At 35.6% G+C, this 22,841-nt stretch overlaps 4 protein-coding genes and 1 long non-coding RNA gene across 11 annotated transcripts; 3 read left to right on the top strand and 2 right to left on the bottom strand.

Moving 5' to 3' along the window:
* Positions 1-541: 541 nt before the first annotated feature.
* Positions 542-1,779, top strand: LOC140821904 (uncharacterized). Of its 2 annotated transcripts, XR_012115856.1 has the most exons (3): positions 542-670; positions 930-1,043; positions 1,146-1,779. It is a non-coding gene; the product is annotated as an uncharacterized lncRNA (long non-coding RNA). The 2 variants fall into 2 exon arrangements; XR_012115857.1 differs by lacking the exon at positions 1,146-1,779 and having other exon boundaries at positions 930-1,044.
* A 628-nt stretch (positions 1,780-2,407) lies between these two features.
* Positions 2,408-4,842, top strand: LOC140821902 (protein POLLENLESS 3-LIKE 2-like). Of its 2 annotated transcripts, XM_073182576.1 has the most exons (5): positions 2,408-2,638; positions 2,770-2,947; positions 3,057-3,269; positions 3,392-3,547; positions 4,033-4,842. In XM_073182576.1, the coding sequence occupies exons 2-5, from the start codon at positions 2,792-2,794 to the stop codon at positions 4,822-4,824; spliced, it is 1,317 nt and encodes a 438-aa protein (XP_073038677.1). In that variant the 5' UTR covers positions 2,408-2,638; positions 2,770-2,791; the 3' UTR covers positions 4,825-4,842. The 2 variants fall into 2 exon arrangements, with proteins under 2 accessions (XP_073038677.1, XP_073038678.1); XM_073182577.1 differs by lacking the exon at positions 2,408-2,638 and having other exon boundaries at positions 2,662-2,947.
* Positions 4,843-4,908: 66 nt separating this feature from the next.
* Positions 4,909-7,090, bottom strand: LOC140821903 (L-ascorbate peroxidase 3-like). The gene is made up of 9 exons (XM_073182578.1): positions 6,886-7,090; positions 6,563-6,687; positions 6,252-6,301; positions 6,087-6,152; positions 5,922-5,970; positions 5,747-5,829; positions 5,585-5,664; positions 5,211-5,313; positions 4,909-5,136 (listed from the first exon to the last, which is right to left on the bottom strand). The coding sequence occupies exons 1-9, from the start codon at positions 6,987-6,989 to the stop codon at positions 4,960-4,962; spliced, it is 837 nt and encodes a 278-aa protein (XP_073038679.1). The 5' UTR covers positions 6,990-7,090; the 3' UTR covers positions 4,909-4,959.
* Positions 7,091-7,561: 471 nt separating this feature from the next.
* Positions 7,562-13,699, bottom strand: LOC140821922 (protein MID1-COMPLEMENTING ACTIVITY 1-like). 5 transcript variants are annotated; one of them, XM_073182603.1, is made up of 8 exons: positions 13,224-13,699; positions 12,372-12,961; positions 10,518-10,904; positions 10,172-10,277; positions 8,864-8,935; positions 8,361-8,467; positions 7,991-8,084; positions 7,562-7,773 (listed from the first exon to the last, which is right to left on the bottom strand). In XM_073182603.1, exons 2-8 carry the CDS (start codon positions 12,777-12,779, stop codon positions 7,721-7,723), a joined length of 1,227 nt encoding a protein of 408 aa, XP_073038704.1. In that variant the 5' UTR covers positions 12,780-12,961; positions 13,224-13,699; the 3' UTR covers positions 7,562-7,720. The 5 variants fall into 5 exon arrangements, with proteins under 5 accessions (XP_073038704.1, XP_073038705.1, XP_073038707.1 ...); XM_073182604.1 differs by having other exon boundaries at positions 12,372-12,951; XM_073182606.1 differs by having other exon boundaries at positions 13,518-13,698.
* A 4,228-nt stretch (positions 13,700-17,927) lies between these two features.
* LOC140821787 (probable prolyl 4-hydroxylase 10) lies at positions 17,928-22,327 on the top strand. Its single transcript, XM_073182390.1, has 8 exons — positions 17,928-18,337; positions 18,430-18,514; positions 19,012-19,109; positions 20,146-20,243; positions 20,771-20,900; positions 20,975-21,162; positions 21,379-21,468; positions 22,133-22,327. Exons 1-7 carry the CDS (start codon positions 18,132-18,134, stop codon positions 21,450-21,452), a joined length of 879 nt encoding a protein of 292 aa, XP_073038491.1. The 5' UTR covers positions 17,928-18,131; the 3' UTR covers positions 21,453-21,468; positions 22,133-22,327.
* The last annotated feature ends 514 nt before the right edge of the window (positions 22,328-22,841 follow it).

Here is a 22,841-nt window from a genome sequence, read left to right as displayed (position 1 = left end):
TCATATTAATAATATGATCATGAAAGTGAAACTAGATAGTCAGAGTAAATAAATAAACAAATAGTAAAGGAAGGGAAAAATAAGAATGAGACAAATTATTCATGAAAGTGAAAATAGAAAAAGAATAAATTTTGAAATTTATGTTTTAAAAAATAATAATAATAATAAAAAAAAAACCCATTTATTTGCGATTTACAGAGATTCCCAGAAGAACTTTGCTGTTATCAATTGTTGCAGCTGGGCTGGGCTCCAAATATAAGAAAACTCTAGGGCTAAACAAGAAGCACCTAGCTTTCAAACTGTAAATCCAATTGTTTCAATAACGTATTTTTATTTTATTTATGTGACAACAAAGTTGGAGCTTGACTCTACTAATCATTTATAAAAACATAGCTATTTATAAAAAAAATTATTATTTTTTTATTTCACTAACTTGTATTTACTATTTTACCAACAATTTTAACCTATTTATTTGATTGAGACTTTATGAATTAATAATAATTTAAATAATAATATGAATGAAACAGTTTAAGATGGTTTATTTATATAACAAATACGTATTTCTGTTTTTTCAGTTTCCAAGTTCCAACGCCACTCTATTTTCAACTCGGATCTGTTTTTGGACTGGAGAATTTGAGAAATTTTAGCTACTGCGATGAAAGATTTCGAGGTACTAAATATTCGTCCATTTATTGTTCTAGGTTCGATTATGGATGTTGTTTTCCTCACGCTGTGATTTAGGGCACGATTTGGAATTGGGGATAAACTCAATCGATTTGATTGTCACCTAATTGGTTTTGATTTTTTCTGGTTTAATTTACTAGTGATTATGGTTTTGGGGCCACTTTGATCTCGTAAGCAAATAAACGCTGGCTTTTAAATTGGATTCACAGGCAATCATTGACTGTGATTAAAAAATATCTTCACAGATTGAAGAAAAAAAGCAAGCGGCTGCTGATGTGTTGTTTCAGTACTCGAAATTTGTTATGGCGTGTATTGGGCATCAGGTTCGACCGTGTGACTTGAGGTTACATCTAATGAAGGTAATGTGCGCAATTCATTTTTATCCCTTCTTATGAATTATATTGAATGTTGTGGAATATTTTTATAATCTTGGATAAATAAAGATCAATTGCTATTAGTAGCCTACAAGAGACGTGCTTAGTTTCAAGTTAGACGAGATTCATAAATATGTGCCTTTTCATTGCGCCTGCTTGGCTCTTGCACCTTGCAACTAGTCTGCACGACACACCTGCTGTGTTTTAGTGTGTGTTCCTTAAATAATTGAAGTAAAGGGCACTAATTAACCAGCTACTGCAAGCCAGGTACTAGCGTTGCTTATTTTAACAACAGATGCTTTTAGGTTTGTTATCTTCTCCAATTCTCTTAACAAAGACAGGGAATAGTGGATAATTAATGGAGAAGAAACATGGGAGTACACAAACAAAGGAAATACATATCTGAATTTGTGATCGACCACATTATCAATCAAATGTAGCAAACTTTTCTTCAATTTTCTAATTTGTATTTTTTTTATGGTTGTCTCTATTATTATATATTTCAGAGTTACCCTTAGATTAATCCATAAGTAGCAGATCTTAGATGATTTTTTTAAAAAATAAATAATTATATGTTATTTGTTTAAAATATGCCCCGCAAAAATCTATATTTGTGGTTCTCTCTTTCCTGATAGAAAAATCTCCATGAATTTTTGGCCTTTTGTGTTCCCTGCTCTTGATTCTAACTAAAAAGATTGCTCTGAAACCTTTTGGTACAATTTTTTCAGGAAATTTCCGGGGTGCCCGTTTCTTTGAAAGGATCACCGTCCCGAGCAGGTGAGATGGCCGGAGAATCTTCAAACTCAGGCCCTTAGAAACTTGACAATTCTGACAGTTATAAAGCTTACTCTTTTAGACATATGATGTGCATGTGTATTTGACGCCTTTGCTTTAGAACCACACATTATGGGCGCTGAAAGGTGGTTGCTTTATATCTCTAATACTCGTTGCCGATGTGCTACATTTTTCATTTCTTGTCTCAAAAATTTTGCATAGGTATTATATTCTTACATGTATAAATTTACGCTCAAAAAATGTTGTTCTGTTGGCTCGGTGTTCTCTTTCCTCCATGAGAAAAGAGGCACTATTGATCAATCTTTGTAACCAAGGGTCTCTAATTTGCAATTTTCTGTTATAAAATATCAAATTTAAATGGTATTTTTAAAAAAATAATAATAATTGAATATATTACATTTTACACAAAAATTGAATTAAATTATTGTTGAGTATTTCTCTTGCGAGACATTATCAAATTGACATATGAGATCGTCTTACTATAGTTTTTGTAATTAATGTTGTGCATATATGAATTTTATCTTAAGTTCAAATGTGCAAATGAAAACAAGATAATATAAGGAAATCACAATTCCAAAAATTATGTCTTACTATAAATCTTTGGAAAAATGATCAGATTGAGTCGGTCGATTCATCAAATTAAATCCATTTGATCGACGCATTTGAGTTCGTAACGGGTTTGCTTTAATCAGAGTTTTGTAATCGGATGAAAGGTATGAACGATCCAATCTTAAACCAAGCTGGTAAAGAGTGATATTAATATCACAACGGCTAGTCCCCAAACGGTAATATTCCAACTGCCCACATATTCAAAATCCTTCATTCCCCTCTCTTTGCTTCCACCGTGTCCCCATTTCTCATCAGCAAATCTTTCACTATTCAACAGCTCTTTTTTTGTTTATTATTTTTTATATAGCATAAACCGAAGATTATACAAGATGTGGAATGCCCCGACAGGATTCCGACCAACAAAATCCGCTCCTCCATCACCAGCTAAGCCTCTTGGTGTTTCCCGAACCAATTCCGACTCATTCCACATCATCCACAAGGTTCCACTTGGTGACACCCCTTATGTCCGTGCCAAAAATGTTCAAGTAATATTTTTTTTTTTGGTTCCTATGTTCTTAAATTTTTTCATCGAATAATTTATCTTAGGTTTCAGTATGTTTCCATTTACACATTTTTTTAATGTAATTCGATCAGCTTGTGGACAAGGATCCAGAGAGGGCAATTCCCTTGTTTTGGGCTGCAATTAATGCTGGGGATCGAGTGGATAGTGCTCTAAAAGATATGGCCATTGTGATGAAGCAGCAAAATAGGGCAGAAGAAGCCATTGAAGCTATAAAATCACTGCGGGGTCGGTGTTCAGATCAAGCCCAAGAATCCATTGACAATATCTTGTTAGACCTTTTCAAGGTAGGTTTATTCTCTTGGAAACTTATATTGGCATGGGTTGTACTGAAATAGCATCATAAATGTAGTAAATTTGTAGTTTTTTTTTTAAATTTTTATACGTTGATTGTGCTGTGTTTGTGCAGAGATGTGGAAGACTAGATGACCAAATAGGACTTCTGAGGCACAAATTGTATCTAATTCAGCAAGGGATGGCCTTCAGTGGCAAGCGTACAAAGACTGCAAGGTCCCAAGGCAAGAAATTCCAGGTTTCTGTGCAGCAAGAAGCCATTAGATTGCTGGTAATAATGCTCTTCTGGCACTCTTTTCTGAGTAAAATGAGAATGGCAACTCCTCGCGGGTGACTAAGTGTGTATATCGCACCTCGACTATTGGATTAGCCAATCAGAGTCAAAGTGTTGCATGCCCTGAATTTTTCACCTATTAATCTTATGTGATCAGGCCTTTTTTTCCGGGATATAGCATTAGTTCTACAGTTAGGGGCGACTGACAAAGGGCTTCTCTCTGTCCAATTATGTGGTTTGTGTTAGGTTGTATATTGAATTGAGGTTCATATGACATATCCCAATATATGATATTGCCCACAATGTTGCATATCCCACGTTGCCCTCACAAAAAATTGTGGAATTTTTTTTTTAAGTTTGAGAGCTAACCCACATAATGAATTAGAATTTTTGTTTTGAACATGTTAACTACGTGTTTATTTATAGGATGATGTAGTGATTTAGGTTGCAAGAAAAACTTGAAATCTTGAATATTATCACAGGGAAACTTGGGGTGGGCATTGATGCAGCAGAATAATTATATGGAAGCAGAGGAAGCTTATAGGAGAGCCCTTTTGCTTGGACCAGATAACAACAAAATGTGCAATCTAGGCATTTGCTTGATGAAGCAAGGGAGAATAGCCGAGGCGAAAGAAACCCTTCGGATGGTGAAACCAGCTGTAACCGAAGGCCCAAGAGGTGTCACATCTCATCTCAAGGCATATGAGAGAGCCCAACAAATGTTGCAGGATCTTGAATCTGAGATGATGAAGAAGGGGGTGGGTGATCCGCTGGAGCAGAGCAAGCTATTTGATGCATTCTTGTGCTCCTCAGCAGTCTGGCAACCTCAGCCTTGCCAGGATCAGCAGAACGGAATTTGCACAAATTCTTTCTCTAAAATTGAAGAACGATTTGTAGATGAAAATACTAACTCCAACATCATCATGCCAAGTGTTAATGTTAAAAATTCACTCAACATTGATGCAGCACCATTCGTACCTATTGCTGCTACTTTATTACCAGAGAGGCTTAAGCGGATGAGGTCTGAAAATGTCGTCAACTCGCAGATCAAGCAACCCATCACACCAGAGATGAAGGGTGAGATGTGGACAGATTTTCTGCCTGATAGCAAGGAATTTGAAGAAGCGATAATGGCTGCAGTTTTAAGTGCAGGACATGGAACTAGAAAACTGGACGAGACCAAGTGTGATGACAAAAGAATACCTCAGAAAAAGGTTGGCAAGAGGCTGAAAGTTTTCCAAGAAATTACACCCTCTTTGAGTCCAAGGGCCTGAGTGATATCTAAATTTAAATTGACCTTTTAGCTGCACTCCTCAAGCACAAGTGAAAATGGAGCAACAAATAATCTTATTTATGTACAGCAGTGAATCATCCATTAGTTTTAACAATAACATTGAACCATTACTTCGCTACTCGACTTTCTTGCTTGTTTCATAGATGTAACTCAAGATCACAACGGTAGCAGAAATAAAAATCGCAGCCATAGTCTTGTTCAACATGGATTTCAGACATGATGGTGGAGTGAATCCCAGCTCTGAGAGCTTTTTATGTGATCTAGCGTAGTCTCGAAAGAAGGCTTCTTCATCCTGCAAAACAAATGGTTTCATTATGTAAGATAAAAAGTTTCTGATTTATTGGAGGTAAACGACCTGGATTGTACCTTTGCGTAAAGGGTGACATATGATTTAAATTTTGGATCATGCACCAGAGCTTTATCAGATGGAAGCTTCAATAGACCTTCTGATTCTCCTTTAAGAAGCTCTCTTTTTATCACATGTCAATCCATAAATTGATGAGCCATAATTTAAGGAATATCTGCATCACGTTCTAGTCACGAGCCTATTTAACGTGAGAGTTATTTTTGTTCAACTTACTGAAGCTTACACTGCTTTACATAGTTGGTTTTAGATTGCATTAGTATTTTTAGTTGGGTTCCGAGGCAACCCTCACAGAACAAGCTCGTGTATGAAGACGTGACGCCTACAGAGTATTGTTCCATGCAAAAAACATACTAGTTTTATTTAAAAACCTTACACAAAGTAAGAATTGTCGAATTTTAGAGGGTCTTTTGTCCAAGGTCCCTCAAATCCTGATCTTTCACGATGCGCTCTTCCCTAGCATGAAAAGTTGAGTTTTAACTTCTTCGATTTCTCATAAAATCTATGAACTATAAAACATAATGATGCCAGAAAATACCAATGTGTGGCCACCGGATAATGCAACTATATCTACATCAGATAGGCCCATTCGATGGAAAACGTCCCTTAAATGCGATGAACCTGTTCCCCGAAAGAATTGTGAAGCAATAATCAATTTCCCAATTCCGTAGTTCACCATAAATGGCATGTAACATTTTATCATCATGTCTAACCTTTACGAGCATCAGGAAGTCGGCCCTCGTCAGGGGAGATAATCGAATCCTAATAAAAAGTGCATGGCAATATTCTCAGAAGCTTTACACGCCATCTAAAGATGAAAACACATTGCAGAATACTTGGAAGAATTCATGATTAATGTACTCAATAATTTGCAGTACCTTTCTGCCTGGAACGAAATGAATAGTAGGGCCGCCAGTTACCTCCACTGCAACAACGCCAGCAAGCTGAAACATTACAAAGTATAGTGAGATAAAAATAAATGTCAGGAGAAAATTTTTACGTTTTCAAATCTTAGTTACCAAACTCATATTGTCCTCTCTTACCTGGTAAAGATCAGCGTATGTAACTCTTGGATATTTTACTTTTATTTCTTCTGTTTTCGAAAGAAGATCACATCACAAATTAAATCAGTGCAAATTACAAAACTAAGGAGCTGATCAGCATGCAGTGTTTCTTGATGTCTCGCTTGTGTAACAATTATATTGAACTCAATTTTTTTCGAAAAAAGCTGAAAAATACTTAAATCCCATTTAAGTCCATGTAAAATTAGTTGTCAAAATTTATCTTGAGTCAAGGTTTAACGGACTATCTGTGAAGCATGAACAATATCTGACAAGAGCCAAAAACAATGTACCACAAAGATCAATTGCTATTTTGAGGCCGTTATTTGCTACATGCGTGTACTCAGCCTCATTCCTTATGGAGCCATTGGGACCTCCCGTCATTGTTTTTGCATCATAAGTGCCAGCGTCGTGCCACCTACATCGGCCACGGGAATTAGCTCGTGAGATACACACTGTAGTTTATTTACTGTTGCATCATAAAAGTTACCTGCTAGACTCATCTAAAGTTAAAAGTTTATTTGCATCATTAAAACTTTTTACAATATAAGTCTGAACATCCTAAAACACATTAAATTGCCCCGCGAGCCGACTAAATCGATGATAATAAACTTACGCCAAACGAAGCATAATGGGAGCACAATTCTTGGAGGAGATAAGAGCTCTAAGATCTCTACGTGCCCTCTCAATATCCTTTAAATATTCTTTACCAATTGTCATTGTTCTCCAATTGGTGACTCTCTCAATTGTTCAATGCAATGAAATTGTGTTGTAAGTGCGGTGTCATTTACGATCTAGCTAATAAAAAAGGAGAGAAAAGTGAATAGGAGTTGGAGCAGAGAAGCAATGAATAATGTTGTTGGAGAATTAATACACGAAAAGAAAAGAATTTTGCCTTTTTACGTGTGTGTTAAGTTTTTTAAATTATTTTAGTGTTTGCAATTGTTTTTTAAAAATACTATGAACTTTTTTTTACGAACTTACAAAATTTTGTAAAAAAAGGTGCATGATCACTTATATTCAAGCATTTGCAAATATTATTTTATCCCAACATACTTTAAGTTTCGCTATTCAAAATTTGTAATCTGAAAAATCGCATTCGTTAATTTATTTATCTAAATTTTGGGACAATTTATAAATGTTGGTATGTCGGATGCCTTTTAATTTTTTAAATGAGGAGTTTGTCCCGTATTCGATCAATTTATGTTAAATTTGTATTAGAAATTTGACTCCCCCGATCTATTGGCACCCGTACACCGCCCAGCTAAAATACAAAGAAGCCGAAAGAATACTACAGAGGAAGAAATAATAATAAATTCGACGCACACTTTACATGACGTAAAATAACGCAGTCAAAAGCAACTTTTACCTATACAGAAGATCGAGTCTCTAAAAACATTGTATGAACATACAATCTGATGAATGTTAAAACAATTTCCTAATTCAATGATTCAATACTCGATGTATTGGACGGTTGGAGGGCGTGTTTTCGTCGTGTGAGTACCTGTGAGTAACATGAACAAGCATAAAAGACAACTCATTACGTTTATGCAGTGCTTAATTTCCCCTTTCCCAAGGATGTGAGGATAATAACCCGGTATTTGTGTCTTCTACAACTTAAATAGAAACAAATCTGGTTTGACATCGGTTGATTTTAAGAGCATCAGACCGTATATCCAAATAATAGGTAGGAGCATAAACTGTAGACCAGAGATGCATACCTTCAACTTCAAGAATCTCCACTTCTCGCCATTCTTGTACCAGAGCACAGCAGCAACACATCAAGTGGGAAATGAAATCGTCAAACAGCCCACCCTGAGAAACATACAGCAAGGTGCCCAGAAATTGTTAGAACAACTGCCCTGTTATATTATACTGCTATATATAGCATAATTGCTATATGTAAAACGTGACATTTGAGTTACAGTATAAATTAAAATATTTGAATTGTTTCGCTATCATCATTCAAGTTTTCAGTATAACGATAACAGCTCTAACAATAAATTCTGGCTTAATTACAAAATAGACCAAATTGCGTTAATGTGTCCTGTATACTATAAGAGAGCACCGACAAGTTCATAGAAAAGTTACCGTAATGTTTAGCATTATCCGAAGTTTCCTTCTGATGCAACAAGTATAGCAGCAGCAGGACAGTATCAACGAATAAGCCATCAAGTCATTACAGACTTCAGCCGAAGCTGCAATCCAGAAGCATGACTCTACCACTTCAGGATTTCAATGGTGAAAAAATAGCCGACTAATTTTTTTTTTTTCATTGTTTCCTTGAATACAGACGACACCAAAATGGAAGGGAAGCAAAGTATGAGATCTGTTCCGCGATTTTATCAATAAATGAGGCACAATTGTAAATACATTAAAACAGAACAGATTTTGACAAGGCATGCTTTTGGCTGCCTTTTTGCTCTTTAGAACATGGTATCTTTCATAAAATTTCAAATAATATTACACTGAAATGATTTCAGCCCCTAAAAAATTATCAAATTACAGTTCTCACCCCCAACCCCCTCTGCTTTTCTGGCAACCCACCACCAGTGCAGGACGACTCACATAATTGAAGTTTTAGATACACTTACAGATGTGCCTATTACCAGCTGCCGAAGCAATTCTTGAAATCGTGCCACAGGGGAATAATAAAGTTTTTATGCCTGCAAGTTATCTAAAGCTGCTTAGAATTCTTGAGTGCAACTGAATGACATTATATCTATACTTAAAACATGGCATTCACTCCAAAATTGTGTTAGTTCCTCTAACATCAGGTCAGGATGCAAGAGATGCGAGACAACAAATTTCAAGATAATAAATAACAAATAATGATTCAACATTAAACTTTGTTTCGGTTGAATTTAGTTCATGGATTATACGCAGGATTGATAATTACTCATGATCACATGTTTGGTTGGTTTTACTCCAGCCTGTGATAACAACACATTATTTGCACAAAATATCTTGATAATTTATCACACACGTGGTGTGATATGTTCTCTCTCCTTAAACATATGCATTGGTGTCCCCAGGTAGTTACACGATTAACTCTCTCATGTCACGTGAATAGGGCAACAAAAGCTCAGCCTAAACAATCTCTCTTTTTCTCACTATCACAGCGGACGGCACCATAAATCATCAAATTTTTGTTACAAGCATAGACAATAGAGAGAAACATGGCATAGAGAAAAGCAAACTAAAAAAGATAGACCGTGGTGTGGTTAAAGGAGTGGATATGAATTGGTAAAGGGAGCATAATTGATTCTTGTGGTACAGGTAGATACGACACAGTTGCAGGGCCTAGAGGTGGTTTGGCATCGTCAAGGCGGGTGGTGGAGGTGGCAATGGTGCATCTGGTGACAATCTTTTCCGGCTTCAGATGTGGATATTGTTTGTTAACGGTGTGTGGAAATATTCAATTTACAAAGCTGCGGAGGTGATGGCGAACTTCATGGAGTTTGGAGGAGCTAATTGATGTGCAGAGTTAAACCAAATTCCTACAAGGTGAAAAAAAAAGAGAACCAAGAAAAAAAATCCAATCTGTTCCAGAAAGAGAAGAGGTGATATTTGTTCTAGAAAGAGAAGAGGTGATATGTTTGACCTTTAATGCGATATCACAAATTTTACAACTTAATAATAATTATCTAACAATTATCTTCTCGTAACATTTTTTAGTTATCAAACATTTTATCAATCAATACGTAATCACATCATACAAACCAAATGCATAAGGATTAACTGAGCCATTCACATACGGATTATTGTCTATGATTTGTTTCCTTCTTTAGTTTCGAAATGGTTGTATCCACAAGGAATGGAGAAACATTTTCTAATTAGAATGAATAGAAGAACAGGCAAAAGGTTGCAAATACATCTGGAATAACATGCAAGAAACGTACACAGAAGAGGTTTGGAACAACAGCCGAGCAGATCCGAATGCCACTCATTGTGTGAGCCTTTAAATGATAGCAAATCATGTGTAGAGGAAACTGAAGATGTGTTTCTGTAGCGAATTATACATGTTAGTAAGAGGATTTTAGACTTTTAGTTAAGTAGATAGATCCAAGGAATCATTTTAAAATGCTCGAAACGATCACAAATCTAACCAGTACATCTAAACAATTATTAAGCTCTCAAGATGAAATAATTCCATGTTATAAATTCTCAGACCAATATATAACGGCACATGAACGATAATATTTCAAATCCATTCATGTTATGTCATAAATGAATTAAAACTGAACTTGAAGTGGCCTGTTTTTCACTCTTTGAGTCGTTTTTATTATATTTCCCTTTATCAATATCATCACTTAAAGAAACGTGTTCCTCCTTGGATTCTTTCACGGGTATGGCTGCAACAGCTTCTGTAACATCAAGCAGATGCTGAATCACTTCACACTGACTAACGTCCAAATTAGCTTGTGAATGTTGCAGTTCTAATTGAAGCTTCTTATTCTCCTTTCGTATGGCTTCATTAAAAGGCACATTCGGATAAGAATACGAAAGACTTTTTTTCAACACTGTAGTGTCGTGTTGTGATGGATCACGTTTCAATATCACATCTTGCACCTTCCTGTCCTCGTCATCCAGTGTATATTCATGCTGATCCTTTTCGATCATTTCGATTCGTTCCTTTAATCACGATAAAAGAAAAAAATACACAACAAGATATGAAAAACTGTGAACTTGAGAGGAACAAAAAATTTACAATACATAAGAGGTCTCGACTAACACCATCAAGTTGAAGGAACATTAACACGAGAGTTTAGGGGATGCATCATATCAAAATTTGAAGATTGAGTTTAAAAATTGATATATAATCACATCACATCGATTTATTGCACAATGAAATTGTTTGTATTATGTTCTACACAGTTCTACAGTTCCAATTAAACAGAAAATAATACAAAAACTTGAGGTTAAACTTCCTGACATCTAGACATGCATCAACTAGTGACATACAGCTTTCCATAAAACAAATAGGCAAAAACTTCTGTGAGACGGTCTCACGGGTCATATTTTGTGAAACAGATCTTTTATTTGGGTCATCCATAAAAATGTATTATTTTTATTGTGAATATCGGTAAAGTTGACCCGTCTCATAGATAAAGATTAATGAGACCATCTCACAAGAGACCTACTCAAACAAATAAGCTATTCGGGTGGTCCCAATCCAACACCCTCTTTAATCAAGATTTTGTATTTCTCAGATTTCCATATACTAAAAGGGGAAATCTATACAATTTCATTGGACCTCTATGTGTGTACTCCCAACACTATCATCAACCTTGTTCGAAAAAATTATGCGAAAGGCGATTTTAGAAATCTCCCACAAATTATTTATGCATTTATCTCTTAAAATAAATCTCCCACAAGAAGTGCATGTGTGATCGATCACTTGTTTAATATTATGCCCCAATACTTGTAGCTCATCGAAGAGAACATGGATAAAAAAGTGACTACGATAAAGTCTTTTGTGCATCCTTTGTATGACTTCTACAAGCACAAGGGGGATCAAGGATGGGTCCTCACTGGAGGCCCATGCAAAGGAGGTCATAGCTGCGAGGTAATTTTACCACAGACTATATTGAAATTTGGCTCCCAACCACCTGTCCTGGCAAGATTTTGTAATAAGACAAGGGAAGTTCTACAGTTCCTAGAGCACCATCCGAATGTATCACCCACCATCGGAGCAATTACATAAGAGATTGAATGGCCATTGTACTCAACCAGACAACTTAACTGCAGGAACAATTACAAAGTGCACTAGAAAAGTTTGGTAAAATGTCGGTGTAGGACCAACAGCAGCAATCACAACAAATTAGAAATATGATACAGTACCAACTAGGAATGATGGTCCAACAACCAAAAACATCAGAGACAGTTCAAAAAATTACACCGTGAACTTAGAAGTGTTGGGTTAATTTTACATAAGTGGATCTGCACTTATAAACTTCATACAAGATACACCCAAGGCATCCAGAACAACCCAAAAGTATATGCAAAAACAGAAAATAGGAAAACAAAGACATACCAAATGCAAAGATCAATATCTAATTAATCACAAATTTCGAATCAAAGGAAAAAGAAAACAGATACCCGAACACGAGCATTATCAACAAGGGTAATGAGAGGTATCAGCTTTAGATAAAGATCAATTTCGGTCTGAGCCTTCCTGAACTGATAAACAATGTTCCATCCCATAGCCAGAAGATACAAATAGCTTCGATCTTGGCAACTGTTCACTAAAATGTAAGACCTCCTCAGTGCATCCTCGAGATGCTCCAATGGCTCCCGAGTCTCCGGGTACTTTTTCATCTCCGAAATCTTTAGTGATTCCAACAAATTCCCAATAAGTTTCAAATGCTGCGCAAACTGCCGGCAGTTTTTCTTGTGCATTCGAGCCGTGTTTGCAGCCTTCACTATCATTCCTATTAGCCTCACCGCATCTATGCCAACCAGTTGGGCTATATTTGCTATCTCCCCAAAATGCTCCCAAGACGACATTTTTATACTTCCTTCGCTAATCTATCGCTCAAATTCTACTCGTCTTAACAAAACCCCCTAAAAATGTACCCATTCCAGATCAGTATTTCATCAATAAAAATCGCCTTTTTCCAAGAAATAAAATAGCCCGCATCTCTTCCAATGCAACTCCCACAGACGAAAGAACAGTGGACTGGAATCAACTACAAGAATAAAGAAAAATAAAGAATCATCATTCAGAATATCAACAGTCAAAACACAAGATCTCAAAGAATTACATAATTACGGAGACCCGTCTTCCAAAAAAGTCGAAAAATTAATTAGTAGAATAATCCCATTACAGTGCTCTGCCTTTTCTTTTTCCAATCAAAGGAGAAAAGGTAAAGCAATACACTTGAAGCATAAAAAGAATTTCTCAACGAGAAAAAAACGAACGAACAAATAAATTAAATGCAATAAACTCACCTGACAGTCAACGAACCCACTGACAAGTCACCGGAACTTTATTCTCACTCATTAGAACAAACATACATAAAAATTATTTGCTCATTTATATTAGAAGCCAAGAAATTGAAAACTTTTTACGGGATCCATTTAGCACCGTGAGTGTAGAATTATTCTTCGAAAACGGGCTAAATCTCTGGTATCTCCGTTTGAAGAATTATGATTTGACGCATTTAAAAAGGAAAAAAACACAAAAGAAAAGGGTAACACAGAAAGCAATGGCCAATCCACCGAACAGTTTCTGGATTATAATACCTGCATTTACACACATAAATATATACATACATATACAGTGCGTGTATTGAGTGTGTTTCTCGGGCTTCGGTGTCTCTTGTCGGGACTCGGTTTTGGTAAGCACATCATTTTCTCGCGCTCGTGAATCAGTGTGTTCTTGCATGCTAGGCCTGACTGTTTGTTTACTGGCGCAACAAATTTGGATTCCATTAAATTTCATTTTATTTACGTTATATTACATAAAAAAAAAAATATGAAACAATTTTACGAATAAATTTTGAAAAATTATCTACAACAAGATCTGATTTATTAATTTTTATTTTAAATATGAATAAGATGTTTATCTTAAGCAAAAAAATCTGTACAAAACTGTAAGACTTTCTATTATTCTAAATATATGTGTCAACTATCCATTAATTAAAAATCTTTAAAATTATAGTCAGTTGACTCTTTTGTTTTAAAAATAATTTTCCTTTATTTGTTGAGATACAAAAGAGATTGCTACTTTAAAAAAATATATACAATCACACAGAAAAAAACTTGTTTGAGTTGGTCTCACGGGTTGTATTTTGTGAAACAAATATCTTATTTGGATCATCCATAAAAAAATATTATTTTTTATATAAAAGTATTACTTTTATTGTGTATATCGATATGATTGACTCGTTACACAGATAAAAATTTGTGAGACCATCTCACAAAAACTTGCTCCTTACTAAATTAAACAATAAACGAGGCTGGCCAACCCATTGAGACCCAACGGCCACATTATTAGCCAGCCTAACCTCAAGTTCAACTGTGCACTTCATAATTATTATCTTCGCCTGCAAAAATTTATTAATGGAAGAAGTCAGCTCAATCTGTACCATATTTTAATTATTTAAACCCACTTAAAAGGATTGATTATTATTTAATTGTATGTGGAGCTTACTACTTAGACACATTTAAATGCAAATCCTACATACTGTTAAATTCTATTGAACTGATAATTGATTTGAATATTAAAGTGTTTTCGTCTCTAGCACATCTGCATGCTTGTTCGTTACCTAAATACCTAGGGATGACAATGAATTGGATCATGAATCAGATTTGAAAGTTACATATTTATTTTCTTTTTGTGATTTAATCAAAAAAAGTTATTATACAACAACAACAATAATAATTATTAGGACGAGTTCGAGAACGATGATAACATTCACATACCCACACCCGATTTGTTGCGGGGATTTGAAAAATCCACAAACCCAAACTCATATCCGAAAATGTATCCTAATCCCGCCTTGTTTCCGGGTTTCCCTATGGATACCAATGAAAAATTATCATCCTCACAAATAGCGACTCTCGTGATTACTTTTTTACGATTTAGTGAAATCATTCGCGTACTACCCAAATCTTAATGTTTTTTTGGCTACATCAAATTTAATATCAACAAAATCACACAGTATATCTTACAAATTTGAGTGACATACAAAAAAATATATTTTTTTTTATAAAAAATCATCTTTAAATCATTTGCTGGAAAAAAAAAAAAACTAACCAAGTAGAATATTGCAATAAAAAAACAATTTACATCAATAAATATTATATATAAACAAATTTAGTTAGTTATAGGGGTGGTATATCGGACCGAAAATCATATACCGTATAAGGTATCGAAAATTACGATGTAACAAAATTCATACCGATACCGTCGGTATACCGAAATTTTCGGTACATATAACTAGCATACAGATTATACCAAAATTGTACGATATACCGATATTTCAATACGGCATTGGTATATACCGTTTTATACCGAAAAAAATCTTATATTTTAAATTTTTTATAAATTTATTGTTTTAAAATATTATTTATTTTAAAAATTTTGTATATTTTTTCGGTATTTCAGTATTTCGGTATATACCGAATTTTTTAAATTACATACCGTTATCATATCGAAAAATTCGTCATCATTACCGTACCGTACCAAAATCTTCGGTATACCGAAAATTCAATAAATTCGACATTTTTTCGGTACGATAATTTCGGTATATCGAACAATTCGATACTTTTTCCCACACCTAGTTAGTTATAATTTTTCAAAGCTGCAAGTTATTTTAAAATATTAAAAAGAAGTATTCAGGAAAAATATAATTTGAAAGAAATATCTAGATTTTTAAACCAGTTACGGTGTGCTTGGTTCGTGTGATAGGATAATTGAATGATTATTAATTAAATTGATAAATGTATGATAGAGGAGGATATGTATTTTGTGTGATATATAATATGATGTTTGGTGTGATTTTTAAATCTAGGATTACATTATTGTCATATTTTTGATTCCCAAAATACCCTTCCAGTTACGTTTTCCTGCTTTTTCTTTCTCCTTCCCCCTCGCCTACCCCAAGATCTGAACTTGTTCCTCACCTCAGAAACTTACATCCTCCCGGAAATTACAGGTATGTTTTTATGAGAAAACAATCGACCTTAGGTTTTTGTTTTTCTGAGAAAACAATCGACGATAATTTCATGTTATTTGTGAATTTTTTTGGCAGATCATATCTGAGATGTGAAAGTTGCTTTCGGAACTTTGTGAGAAAGAACAATTACCTGGCAACACGGATTTTTTAGGATATTTCAACATTGTCACTCGTCTAATCCTTTAGTTCAGGATTTAATTATAAGCTCTGATGATGAAGAGTTATATTCAGAAGGTGAGAAATTCGGTTGGTTGAAGGAAGAAGGCCACTTTAGAAGGGCTTTGTCCAAGGTAAAGCCAGGGGAAAAAAAGCACACCGTACGCAGGCTGTTTCCAGATGGACACAACACTGAGATGATGCAAGTGAGCAGCACTGGGAAACGTAGAAGCCTCCCTGGAAATGTTCGAGCTACTAAGCGTGAACGTACGGGTGCTAGGCGTTGCAAACGGCCTTATTTCCTTCCTGCCAAAGATGGGTACGTAATCCTCGATAGCGGTGAAGAATCAGTGGGCTGAACTGGCAAAATGATCGTCGTATTTGATTAGTAGGCTGCCCTTTTTGATCTTCCGATATGAATTATCAAGTGTATACGGCCTTTTTTTGTTTTTTGTAGGTCGTTACTTTTTGGTATGTGGTTTGCACTACAAATTCCGATGCGTGGAATGTGCAACTTTGGGTTTTGTATGTACTAGCATCATGTGGCAACCTATTGAATGAATCAAGATTGTAGTTGTCAGTGTTTGTTCATGTTATCGTATCTTCATGTTATCATATCTTCAAGACAACAAATTGTTGTGAAACAATAATCTTACACAAATCCTTACAGAGAGCACTAACCCATTCTTTCCAAGTTGAAAACAAAACATAGATACATAATATATTCTACAAGCTATAAAAATAAGACCAATTCCCTCCACCACAAAACACTTTCAACGGAATATAAACAGATTTGCAGAAACTACAAATTTGATGTCCAAATTTTTGACCAAAAACCAGCATCATATAGTTCATTTATAAATCGCAATAAGTACCCACACAGTAGCCACACACTAACGGTCTGTTCAAATTGCCAAAGATACAAAAGAAGCTGCATACTAACAACTATTGGCTTCAACAACAGGTCTCACAAAAGGAATGAGCGAGGTAGACCCAAAACAATTCAGTGCCATTGCCAAAAAATGTTTACTTCAAACCGCATCACAACAAAATCTATGGATTCAGTAGCCGTTTGCTTAAACTGAGCTTCCCGTCTTCATCAAGCCGCAAGAACAGACTTAATTTGTTGGGGTTCTCCACTAAGATCTCAGCAACACGCACCTTCTCATCGGAAGTTAGCTCTGACAGTGTTCCTAAAGTCTCCAACACATTGTCCATAGCATTTTCAATTTTCGAATCAGAGGACATCTCTTTAATCAGACTTGACATAGTCTCCTTTGTGATGGCAGCTAAATTATTGATTGCAGCAGCTATCTGCTCGTCACCTTCATCTAACTGCTTGCGTTTTTTGGACTTGGCCTTCGAAACATAGGTTGGGTTTGTGCGTGGTGTATGAGTTACAGAAACTGATTCACCGTCTCCTTCCAGTGGGCGGTAGACGTCATCAAACCCAAATCCCAGTTCATTGGTTTCATTATCCGCCATATTTAATACATTGTTAACGGCAGCTGAAAAGGTCTCCACTCGATCTCCTGTTGCCCGATCATTGCCAAAGATCTCACACCAATCTCTATAGTGTGGCCATCGTTTGTAACGCAGAACCCGAACGCTATTGGCAAAAACTTGTGTGAGACGGTCTCACGGGTCATATTTTGTGAGACGGATCTTTATTTGTATAATCCATGAAAAAATATTACTTTTTATGCTAAGAGTATTACTTTTTATGGTGAATATGGGTAGGATTGACCCGTCGCACATATTGAGATCCGTGAGACGGTCTCACATTATACTACTCTTTAATATTTTATTAAAGTCAACCAAAATTTGTATCCATCCGGAGTTTACCCATCTCTGGTCTGTGCAGAGACAAGCTTGAACAAAATTCCCACCGAGATCTCTTGTAAAGTACATGCATACAGTTGACCGAAAATCAGTGTTATGAATTCTATATATTCTGAATCTCCCAGAATCCAAATTCCTACCTAGATCCTCAATTTTCGGGCATTCGATTGCACAATTGATGGCGAAGGGGCGGCATCAGCACTATGGTCGAGGTGCGACGCGCAAGACGGGGTCGTCTTCAACTCTGGTGCTCTCGTTCTTGATAATGTTGTCGTTGCTTATTGTAATTCTGTTATCTCTCGGAATTCTATCATTTCCCGGCGGTACGAAGGGCTCTCCGGAAGCGCATGATCTCAGCTCCATAACCCACAATTCTCGTCACTCGTATGTACTGAACCTATACTTGTTCAGTTTCGCATTTTGTTTACAGTTTGAGTTTTCTGAATTTATGCGTGTGGTTAATTTGGGTTTTACAGAGGTGATGAAGACGAGGAGAACAAAGATCAGTGGGTTGAAGTTATTTCTTGGGAGCCGAGAGCCTTTGTTTTCCACAATTTTTTGGTATGTTTTATCTGTGTACGTGTATAAGATTAAATTATCAACTTCCTGGGCTGTATTATGTTGAGTTTAGCCGATTCAATTTCAGGCTTACATTGCACATCTGAATTGATCGCATATAATAGAGAGTATCTATTTGATTCCCAATACCATTCGACAGAACATTGATTTTGGGCTAGATGAAGGTGGGGAAATAAGTTTGAATAGAATGATCAGAATATAGTAGAATTGGTTATGGTGAGGTATATTGCACTTTTTTAACTTTATAAGTTTGATTTGGTGTTCGAGGGAATTTTATTTGATCACAAGTAAGAGTTTGAATTAGCATGATAAAAGATGATCCATGCCCACAGTTTTCTTTTCTTCTTCCTTTCTGTTTTCTGTACAGGTAGGGAGCTGAATCATGTTTGTGTGTTCTTTTTATTCATTAACCTTTTCTGCATGCTGAATTTATATGTAAATTCAAGGGTCATTTATTTTCACAATTGTTCTTTTGGCAGTCGAAAGAGGAATGTAATTATCTTATCAGCATCGCCGAGCCCCATATGCTAAAGTCCACTGTTGTTGACAGTGAGACTGGAAAAAGTAAAGATAGTAGGTATACGAAGTCCTTCTTTCCTTCGTAATGAGTTTAAAGTTATCTTGAAAGTGTTATGAATACAATTGTTCAAGCTTTAGACCTATGGTTGGTTGCATGTTTATGTTTTTCGACTGTGGGATTGCTCTATGGGTTTCTTTGAGTGCACTATTTGTATTTCCTCCCAATTCATCGCAGATGCCTTTGATGGTCAGCATTGAATGTGCACAAATCATCTCAATCTCCCAATATCTTTATCTTATTTTTTCATTCCCTTGACATACTAGTTTTTGATTCAAAACATTGTTCTGTCACCACTCTTCCATCTTTACATTAGCCTCTTGACTACTATCACAATTCACACTTTGGTGTCCCTGTCTTTAAGTAAGATTTGAATGCCTTCATCATCGTGCATCCTAACCTACCAAACTTTTAGATATCATTTCCATCTTCCTTTGATCTGTTTGCTCATACTCCTCAGGGTTTTTAATTAGGGCTTCTCTAACTGCTTTTTTCACTTCCTTCTTAGACTAAATACCATTGTTACAAGGCTTTCTATAATGGCATTTTCATAGGTCTACATGTAGGTCTCTCTCCAGCTTAACGATTCCACCACCAAGATTTCTTTTTAGGTGGACCTAGCCCTTTTGTAATTGTTTTACCTTATTACTCAGCTCCACCACTGACATCCTAATAGTTTGTCCTTGGAAGGTCCTATCTTATTTTCTAAGTCCCTCCATCCAATTCATAGTTGTTGCGGTCTCTTCCTTTTTTTATCACACTTTTTTTTGAGTTTCACTTTTGGGGTGTTATGATGATATACTCTTTCAGAGAATAGTTTTGCAATTCTTGCATCGCATGTCTATAGTTAGAGTACTCAATCCTTAGTTTCTCATACAACATCTTTGTTGAATTCATCATGTACTCAATAATCAAGATCTGCTTTTACTGATTATATTTTTTTTTTATTGACTGGATGCTTAAATTGAGCAGTCTAGTTAAGCATGTTCTACTCTCTATTATAGATTTTCCTTTGATTTTATGATTCTTCTTGCAGAGTGCGAACTAGTTCTGGAACATTTCTTACTAGAGGAAGAGATAAAATTGTTAGGGACATTGAGAAAAAAATTGCAGATTTCACCTTCATACCTGTAGGTAGGCAGTTTGGTGACTCATTGCTTTCGACTTTGATATGTAGAGAAGCATCATTTACTAAAACTCTGCACTGGGACTTCGGAAGAGGACCGGTGGACTTGATTAAAATTGATCCTTTTAAAACTGTGTTGCGTCAGTTTCTACATTGCAATTTGAGTTTGTAGCTGCCAAAATTAATCAAACGTTTTGTATGATGATCTGGGTTGGTAATATGCAAAAATTGCTCCATTCCTTAATAAATGATCAGCTGTAAGTTACGGTTACTTTTATCTTCATTCCTTAAAAATTAATCAAACGTTTTGTATGACTTAAATTCTTTTGTTTGTCCACTTCCCAGAACAATGAATCTTCATTCCTAGGAACTTATCCCCCTTCCCCATTCTTATAATTTCATAAGTTTCAAATTCAGTTTCAATATACCCTGAGCAATGCTATTTTTGCCTCATTTAGTTTGGTTGGCTAGGTAGATGGTTTTTTTTTTCTTTTTTGCTCACTGAATCTCTTTAAATTATTATTATCACAACCAGAGCACGGTGAGGGCCTTCAAATCCTTCATTACGAAGTAGGGCAAAAGTATGAGCCCCATTATGACTATTTTCTGGATGAGTTCAACACTCAGAATGGTGGTCAGCGCATTGCTACGGTTCTCATGTACCTGTAAGTGACTTTTGTCAGTTGTGCAAAGTGACACGTCATGGATCCATCTTCATCATCTCTGATATGAATTACAGATCAGATGTAGAAGAAGGAGGTGAAACAGTATTTCCGGCTGCAAAAGGAAACGTTAGTTCCGTGCCTTGGTGGAATGAGCTCTCTGAATGTGGGAAAGGAGGACTCTCTGTTAAACCAAGAAGGGGTGATGCACTTCTTTTCTGGAGCATGACTCCCGACGGAACTTTAGACCCATCGAGTTTGCATGGTTAGTTAATGTTCTTACCGGTTTTATTCACTTACGACTTATTTCATCTGTGGCCCTCACTGATACATTCCCAGCAGTTGTCTTATCATCATATAAATATCACTATTACTTCTAGTTGTGTCTTATCATCATATAAATATCACTGTTACTTCTAGTTGTGACATTTATTTTCTGTGCTATGGCTCGTCAAAACAAAAACCTTATTGTATTCTACAGGTGGCTGTCCTGTCATCAAAGGAAACAAATGGTCGTCTACGAAATGGATGCGAGTGCACGAGTACAAAGTCTAATTTCTCATGTATTAAGGTGAACCCCGTTACCCAGATGAGCATTTCATCTATAATCACACTTGGTCATATTCTTTGACATCTTAATGTGATGTGTATATCTTGTGCTCCCTTGCAAAATAGCATCAAATTCTAATGTCATGTGATGCTTTTACTAATTATTTTTATACTTCTGAATTTTGAGTAATTTACTCCTTATTAGTGAATTAAAAATGTTTGTCTTTTCATCTTCACGTTAATACCTAACATCAATAAATATAGATGTTATTTTTGTGATTAAATTTTGTTTTATATGTGGGTTTTTGGTTATCGACAAAGTTTCCTTTGGTTCAATGTAAGAGATAAGTAAATAGATGCAGCAACACTAGGCCTCTACCAGAATTCCAACTGCATTGAAACAGAATATAACCCAGATCAATTGTCTGTTTCGGTACTACGGTGAAGTAGAGTTCACCCTTCCCACCATCCCAAATTCGCTTTCAATAGATATGCTTTTGTTAGTCATCTGGAGATATCTAGAATTCTAGATTGGTGAGTCGCTTTCAAGTTGGCATTTTTCGACTCTTGTTCTATGCTTTTGTACTTTGCTTGAGGTATTACTTGACTTCCTCCTGGCAGCTTAGCGGGTTTAGTTGTATTTATTTAAATGAGCTCATATTCATTGCGTCTTTCTCGTGTGGCAGAAACCATATCAAAACTGGTGATTGTTGCTTATTTATGGGCAGAGGTTCCTACAGCTCTTATGCTTAGAGGGTATCAGAACATGTGTTTTTATACTTAATTTATTTGTAATGGCTAACCGTTCTTACTTGATCGTTCAAGGACTAAAATTTTGCGCGGGAATTTCATTGGAGTTGATATACAGTAAAGTTTTTTTTTTTTTTAATTAAAAAAAAAAACCTTCAGTGTCTGTAAAATTCTTTAAATAAACATTTTCGGTTTCCATGGACAATTTGGTCAGCACAACAACTAATACATGAACAATTTAACAAGCCATGATTATGCACTTTACAGAATATATTTAGCTGAATACTGAATTGTAAATACAAAGTGATAGCTAGAATCTATCCATGCCAAAATAAACGAGAAGTCCCAACTTATATAAATCAATTTTTGACAGAAAAACATCAATGTGCAGCAAAAGACAAAATTTCTACCGTCAACAAATTCAACAAATTTCTACCGTCATATTATTAAATATGAGCGAGTCAGAGAAAAACTGTTTGAAAGGACATCAAAATTTCTTTTTTTTTACCCTTAAATTCAAAACTACATATAAATTATAATAATTCCAACCACGTCAATCATACGTCTGAAATCTTCCCCAAAAAATAGAAGCTCTAACCGTACCCACATATTTGAAAACTTCTCAATTTAAAAAAACATCACGGT

This window comes from Primulina eburnea, unplaced genomic scaffold (assembly GCF_022965805.1).
Source record: "Primulina eburnea isolate SZY01 unplaced genomic scaffold, ASM2296580v1 ctg739_ERROPOS11973397, whole genome shotgun sequence".
Lineage (NCBI taxonomy): Eukaryota > Viridiplantae > Streptophyta > Magnoliopsida > Lamiales > Gesneriaceae > Primulina > Primulina eburnea.
Note: the sequence above shows the minus strand (reverse complement) of the source record. Positions and strands in the feature narration are given on the sequence as shown.

What these genes read in the sequence shown, in the direction of transcription:
- LOC140821903 (XM_073182578.1), bottom strand. Translation starts at nt 6,989, where the DNA reads ATGACAATTGGTAAAGAATATTTAAAGGATATTGAGAGGGCACGTAGA. An exon ending in ATTTCGTTCCAGGCAGAAAG is followed by an intron (nt 5,971 to 6,086) that starts GTACTGCAAATT and finishes ACTTTTTATTAG; the next exon opens with GATTCGATTATCTCCCCTGA. An exon ending in ACTTCCTGATGCTCGTAAAG is followed by an intron (nt 5,830 to 5,921) that starts GTTAGACATGAT and finishes TTCGGGGAACAG; the next exon opens with GTTCATCGCATTTAAGGGAC.
- LOC140821922 (XM_073182603.1), bottom strand. Translation starts at nt 12,779, where the DNA reads ATGTCGTCTTGGGAGCATTTTGGGGAGATAGCAAATATAGCCCAACTG. An exon ending in TTGTTCCAAACCTCTTCTGT is followed by an intron (nt 8,936 to 10,171) that starts GTACGTTTCTTG and finishes GATAACTTGCAG; the next exon opens with GCATAAAAACTTTATTATTC. An exon ending in GGAGATTCTTGAAGTTGAAG is followed by an intron (nt 7,774 to 7,990) that starts GTATGCATCTCT and finishes TGTTACTCACAG; the next exon opens with GTACTCACACGACGAAAACA.
- LOC140821787 (XM_073182390.1), top strand. Translation starts at nt 18,132, where the DNA reads ATGGCGAAGGGGCGGCATCAGCACTATGGTCGAGGTGCGACGCGCAAG. An exon ending in GCTACGGTTCTCATGTACCT is followed by an intron (nt 20,901 to 20,974) that starts GTAAGTGACTTT and finishes TATGAATTACAG; the next exon opens with ATCAGATGTAGAAGAAGGAG. An exon ending in AGACCCATCGAGTTTGCATG is followed by an intron (nt 21,163 to 21,378) that starts GTTAGTTAATGT and finishes TGTATTCTACAG; the next exon opens with GTGGCTGTCCTGTCATCAAA.
- LOC140821902 (XM_073182576.1), top strand. Translation starts at nt 2,792, where the DNA reads ATGTGGAATGCCCCGACAGGATTCCGACCAACAAAATCCGCTCCTCCA. An exon ending in TCCGTGCCAAAAATGTTCAA is followed by an intron (nt 2,948 to 3,056) that starts GTAATATTTTTT and finishes TAATTCGATCAG; the next exon opens with CTTGTGGACAAGGATCCAGA. An exon ending in AAGAAGCCATTAGATTGCTG is followed by an intron (nt 3,548 to 4,032) that starts GTAATAATGCTC and finishes ATATTATCACAG; the next exon opens with GGAAACTTGGGGTGGGCATT.